This window comes from Hyaena hyaena, unplaced genomic scaffold, assembly GCF_003009895.1.
Source record: "Hyaena hyaena isolate Hyena2069 unplaced genomic scaffold, ASM300989v1 scaffold_226, whole genome shotgun sequence".
In the NCBI taxonomy this organism is placed as follows: domain Eukaryota; kingdom Metazoa; phylum Chordata; class Mammalia; order Carnivora; family Hyaenidae; genus Hyaena; species Hyaena hyaena.
In genome coordinates this window covers 868,495-875,221 of record NW_024080858.1, presented here as the reverse complement: position 1 = coordinate 875,221, position 6,727 = coordinate 868,495, and the positions used below count along the sequence as shown (strand labels likewise).

Sequence of the window (6,727 nt, the reverse complement as noted above, 5' to 3'; positions counted from 1 at the left end):
GTAGCCAGAGCCAAATTATGTCTAAGATGTTTATCTTTAGTATGTAAAAGGACAGACTGTCATCCACCTACTTAATAGATATCATATTCTAACTCAAACAAAATAAGCCTTTGATAATTCCTAGCTTCTACTCTAGCTTTTTGTTTCTTTTCTTTTCAGCTAATGTATGACCCTAACAAATTGCCATTCTAATTGTATGTTTGCTCAGTCAATTAAAAAATAGAGTTAATAAGGAAAGCAAATGAGTTAATAAGCCCTTTTGTTTTTCTTAACAAGGCATATCTTAAAATCCAAATGTTAAATTACAGAGCATTATTACAAAACCTCTTATATGATGACATCTGTGGCTAAAGGCTTAGGCCTTTTTGTGTGTGTGAGTTATTGCATTAAGTAGTGCTGGACAGAATAAGTCGGTGTATATTTTATTAAATATGCTATTGAGCAAGTGAGGTTTAAACACAAGGAAAGATGCCCAAACTGTTGTTTTGACATTGACACGGTGTGTGTGTGTGTGTGTGTGTGTGTGTGTGTGCGCGCGCGCGCACGCGTTGCTCTGGATGGCTTACGTAGTAAATTGTTCTAAGATTGCTCAATAACAGAGCTGCGTGCTCTGAGAAGCTAGGGTAATGTTTGTTTCTTTTCTAAAGTAAGTCAGCAGAGAGCATATAGGAGAAAGAAGATGATGAAGACCGTTGATGTTAACTAAACACAGGCTGCCTTTTATGTTTTCCTGGACTCCACGGAGAAGAATTGCAACCTCATTACTGAGCCATGAATGCTTCCGATTATTTGCGTATGTGGACAAAAAGAGGGAGAGAAGAAAGCCAACAATCGGCTTGCACTGCTGACTAACCTATGGCGGTCTTTAGAGATGTTTAAATGAGTAAAGCAATTAAAGTCAACACACCTGGGAGGCTAGGCAGAAAATGGGAGAATAATAATTAATTAAAATCCATTCATCTAAGCAGTGGCAGTATCTACATGAAGCCTGTGAAGGTGGTGGTTCAGCCAGGCATCGAGGTGTTTTGTAAAGCCTAGTATATCACCAGAGGCTCACATCTCCTGAAAAACAAACAAATCCACACACGGTCTATGTATAGATGTGCATGCACAGCTTCAAGTTTACTGATCACACATATACAAATAGCTTATACACATTTGTGAACAGTATATTTTGACACACACACACACAAAGAATGCATAGAGAACAAACGCTTTGCTTTGGTGTGGAAGTGAACTTTGATGGAACTTAGTAAAACACAGAACATTTATTACTGTGATGAATGGCTCTCTGGGGAGTCATTTCCATGCCCTCCCAGCTGGAGTATAGGGCTGCAGTGACAGCGCCTGGTAAGAAAGAGACGGAACAATAGGTTCTGTGAGTTTAAGAAGCTGAGGTTGCCCTCCCTGATTGGGTGGTATGAGCATCAGTTCTGAGCAGCACATAATTCAGAGGGGAGTGATGGATTCCTGTGGAATGTGGAAATAACAAAGAGGGTAAAATGAGAGCAAATTATGAAAGTGCACTTGAATCACCCAATGTGCTGAGGAATTTTTGTGTCAACAGATTCCACTATTGAAAAGCCACAAGCCTGGTGAATTTCCTGATCAAACCCAGGACCTACTATTCCAAGTAACTCAACGATATTATCCAAACTGGAGTCCCTGTAATTGTCCAGTTGGAACGGCTGGAAAACAAGTATCCTTTCCGCCTCCTAAAAAAAATATTTATTTGCTTATTTGTATGTTTGAATTAAAAAAAATTAATACAGTTAAATCAGCATGTCTGGTTCATTTCAGTTCCTTCACTGTGAAACACAGGGGCAGGGACTGCTTCAGTTTCTCTGCCTTTTCCCTTTGTCCAAGGTGTCAAGGTATCTGCTGTACTAAACTTCAAATTTCACATTATCTTTATTTTTCTTGATCTTAACAGATTTGGCATCCTTTCCCCCGGCTTTGAGCAGGAGGTCCTTGATTTCTTCAGTTTTGCCAGGTGTGGTGAGGAGGAGGTGCACGGGGAGAGAGTAAGGACCCACACTGCCAGAGAGATACCCTTTATCACTTTTTCCACAGAAGGCTTAAAAAAAAATACAGAGGTTCTCGATGCAAGAAAATTGACCCTAGCTAAAGTTAAATGAGACCTTTTCTTGCTGCTGACCATGGTTGTGTTCTTTTATTTATTTCACTTCCCATTTATTTGTTAAGCTCCTGACAGTATTTGTAGACATATTTGGCTGTGTTTTTAAGAAGTCGAGGGGTGGGGGCACCTGGGTGGCTCAGTTAAGCACCTGACCTAGGCTCAGGTCATGATTTTAGGGCTCATGAGTTTGAGTCCCATGTCTGGCTCTATGCTGACACCTCCGGAGCTTGAAGCCTTCTTTGGATTCTATGTCTCTGTCTCTTTCTCTGCCCCTCCCCTAGTCATGCTCTGTCTTTCTCTCAAAAACAAAAATTTCAAAAAATGTAAAATACTATATTTAAGAAGTATGATGCCTGGTCACTATATCTTAGAATCCCACAAAGGTAACAACCTGGAAAAAGCTCTAAGCTCTTCACTGCTTATAAAAAGCTTATATAGCTTAGAATCTCAGCATCCTGACAGCAAGCAGCCCCTCAGAGCCCCAACATGCAGACAGAGATGGTGTTGTGGTGTGGAAACAGCCTGCCAGAACTGCCTTGGTTCTGAGGCTCCATGATTGGCTTTGACACTGGGTGGAGATCATCAAAAGCCCTTCAAAAGTCAGCCTTGGAGAGAAGGTCCATTGCCTTTTGTTTCTTCCAACCCCCCCGTTTCCCGGCTGCCCCCTGCTAGGAGAGAGACTGTCAACACTTGTGCTCCTAGCTCAGACTTTTTAAAAAAAGTTTATTTATTTTGAGAGAGAGAGAACACAAGTAGGAGGAGGGGCAGAGAGAGAGAGAGAGAGAAGAGAGAGAATTCCAAGCAGGCTCCACACTGTCAGCACAGGGCTCGATTTCATGCACTCAGGAGACCATGACCTGAGCCAAAATCAAGAGCAAGGCAAATGCTGATAGAGCCACCCAGGTGTCCCTTAGCTCAGACTTATAATGGAGAAAAAAAAAAAAAACCATGAAAATACTGAATTTTGAATCTGAACTCTAAAAAAATTAGAAGTTTTTATTCTATATAATAATGGACCCTAAACCTGTCAATTATCAGAATCCCTTGATCACATAGGGTTTTCCAAAAACAACAGTTCCAGGGGCCCAACCCAGTAAAGTCTGAATCCCTGGTCCTAGGGTCAAATCTGTAATTTTAATGCTTTCCCAGATGACTCCAATTTTTTTTTCAAGTAGTCTTTATACCCAATGTGGAGTCTAAAGTGGGGCTTGACCTCACCACCCTGAGATCAAGACTTGAGCTGAGATCAAAAGTCCAAGGCTTAACCAACTGAGCCACCCAGGGGCCTCCAAACCAAACATTTTTAAATGTAACCTTAGAGATGCCATTTGAACATACTGCTTGCACTTTCAACATTCAATTCCAATATCCTACTAAATCACACTATCTCTTTCCACTGTCTTGGAATGGTTAATCTGTGGTTTATAATCATGGTCAGTATGGCCCTGCAGAAGGATTACATTTCATTACATTTTACTAAAATCACTGAGTAACTTAACAAATGAAAAGAAATTCATAATTCTATTTTAATAACACCCCAGAATGTATCCTATTATTTCAAGTGGTGTGAAATTTTCAAAATGAAACTTCGAGTCACTTGAATGTCCAAAGTCTGAAAAACACCGCTCTAGACTCAAGGCAGGAATTCAAGTCTTTTTGTCCCCATCTCTTCTACCCCCTCTCCCAGCCTCCCTCCACCCCCAAAGGCTCCCCTGTGCAGGAGCTCTCATGCACATTCTTTTTTCCGCTGAGGTCTAGTTAGGAAAATAGATACCACACTAGGTATCTGAATAGAGAGAATTCGATATGGGAAACTTGTTGCAGATGTTGGAGGGCTAAAAACAGCAAAAAGGAACACTGAGATAACACAGTTAGGCAGCAAGCGGCTTCCACTCTTAAGGAAGAGGTTGGAATTGCCAGAACTGGAAGTTGGGGGAGGGTCACCCAGAGGCAGGGCCCACCCTCGGGCGGAGCAGTGCCAAGCCAGCCTTGGTAGTCAGGCGCTTTGAGGAGAAGCCTCATGGATCCCGGGCTCTGACTCCCAAGAGGACCCCTACGTGGAGCCGCTGCCACCTCATCTCAGACTGCAGCAAGGCTCTGGGATGTAGAGGGAAGCTGAAGACAGCAGCTCGTTATTGCTGCCAAGTAAAAGAGCACTGATAGGATGATGCCTAGAAACAGCAAACAGAAAGGAGGAAGGAATAGCCCTCTACCTTCCACCTGTACCCAGTCTCTCTCAAGGGCATCTCCCAAAGAAGCCAGATGACCAAAGAGAAATATGGTTTTCAGAGGTTTGGCCCCTGTATCACAAAACAGAGTAGAGAGGGGAAGGGTTTGGAGCTGGGAGGATAGTATTTTAATCAAGCACAGCATCAGACAATCCTTTGAGTCAAGACAGTAGTGAAATTTGCATCGGCAGGAAAAACTTCACAGCTTTTGTTTCCAGGACTATGATTTTTTGATGGTCAAATAATTGTCAGGAAAGTGTGATCTACTGTAGAAGTGCCACAATGCCCATTAGCATATTAAAGGAACTGAAGAGTCTTGCAGTAAAGAAATCTGCTTTATTTTTTAAAATTTTTATTATTTATTTATTTTTATTTTTTAAAGTTTATTTATTTATTTTGAGAGAGAGTGAGCATGAGCCGGAGAGGGGCAGAGAGAGAGAGAACCCTAAGGAGGGTCCACACTGTCAGCGCAGAGTCTGACGTAGGGCTGAAAGTGGGGCTTGATGTGGGCCTCGAACTCATGAACCTGAGACCAAGACTGGAGCCAAGATCAACAGTTGGATGCTCAACTGACAGAACCACCCAGGCATCCCTCTGTTTTGTTTAATTAACTATTTCTAAAGCCCGTTTAATGTGAATTCCTTATTTTTTTCAGATATAATATTCCTCAGAACATGCAAACAGTATCATAAATCATAAATGCTGTTCTAAAAAACAAACAAACAAAATGGCACGACTTAAGTCTAAACTGCTTTTTTATGTTAGTTTCTAAAGCTGGGGAAAAAGGACATATCCAAGTAAAATAGGAAGAAAAATAGAATTCTATCTGTAAAGGATTTGATCTATTTCTCTTTCATGTTTCCTGATATCTGTAAAAGGAACATTCTCCTCTCCCCTTAACCACACTCTTAGGTATTCACTCAACTCCCAGAACAATCACTATGACTTGTAACAAAAATCATTAGCTTCAACAAAATCTGAAAGAACCAGGAAAGTGTTACATGAAACTATATGAATCACCCCAAGAGCCCTGGGATACCGGCTTCCCTTAAATACGAAATGATCCCATGGGGCAAAGGATGACTTTATCTTTATTCAAGGAGATAAAAAGAAACTTTATTACTTTTAGGACTATGGTTATTTCTGCCCCTTCCATGCCTGCCTCGGGCTGGAAGAGGTGTCAGACTGTAGCCCCTGACACAGACCGAGACTGAAATACAGACTACAGCACAGTCATCTTGGGGGTGGGTCTGAGGCCACCATATGGCGGATGCGGATGAGTGGGGAGAGAAATCTGTCTGCAAAGGTGGATGCTGAGAGAAAAGGAACAGCCATGATGGAGAGAGAGGGAGAAGAGAAGGAGGCGAGGGAAGGAGGAGGAGGAAGACAGGGAAGAGGAAAAGGAGGAGAAAGGGAGGGGAGGAAGAAAGGAAGGGAGTAGGGGAGGAAGGAATTAAAAATAACTGCCTGATGATTTTCCAGATTCCTTGGGGATTTGCTCTAAGTTGTCCCTATTGAACCAGAATGTTTCATTTTATAGCACCACAATGTCCAACTATTGAGTGTCCCCCTGAAGTTACGCTAATCTGGTTTTTGCCTTTGAGTTGGACTTTGCTCTTGAAGACAGCGGATTCCTATCGGGAAATCTGGAAATTTCTTAAGCAAAAGCAGTTTGAATTAATTTTATCTATTCCATTCCTTGTCCTAAAAACAGGTACCAAAAAGTTCCAAACAATTGATTGTGGATAAAGGTATCCATCACATGGCTTGAGCCCACTTCCTTTCATTGTGATGTGTTACCTACAGACCCGACATGGTGTTAAATCCATATTAAGATAAGACATTAAGACTCAGTTCTAGTTCTGAGGAACTTTTCTGTCCTATTCGTTTGGAAGCTGATCAGTTGAGACAGAAGACTCTGGTAGTTTTGTCTCCAACAGCAACATAACAAGGGACTGAAGTTCCTGAGCCAGAGACAGGAAAAACCAAGGCCTAGTAGTTAAGTATGTATAGTTCCAGGGGTTCAGAATTGATATGGGCATCTGGGTGGCTCAGTCGGTTAAGTGTCTGACTTTGGGTAAGGTCATGATCTCACCGTTCATTGGTCCAATCCCTGCATCGGGCTCTGTGTGGATAGCTCGGAGCCTGGACCCTGCTTTGGATTCTGTGTCTCCCTCTTTCTCTGGCCCTCCCCTGCTCACACTCTGTCTCTCTCAGTCTCTCAAAAATAAACATTAAAAAATTATTTTAAGTTTGCTATGGGTGCCTGGGCTGGCTTCATTCATAGAGCATGCAACTCTTGGTCTTTTAAGTTTGGAGCCCCATGTTGAGTATATCAATTTACTTAAAAATAAAATCC

The 6,727-nt window shown here is 41.9% G+C and overlaps 1 protein-coding gene across 1 annotated transcript; it reads right to left on the bottom strand.

Annotated features, from left to right (window-relative positions):
• Positions 1-1,791: 1,791 nt before the first annotated feature.
• On the bottom strand, positions 1,792-6,183 carry LOC120239119 (60S ribosomal protein L38-like). Its single transcript, XM_039243224.1, is given in 3 exon segments — positions 1,792-1,862; positions 1,865-2,077; positions 6,177-6,183. Coding segments are annotated over 3 exon segments (291 nt in total).
• Between the last annotated feature and the right edge of the window lie 544 nt (positions 6,184-6,727).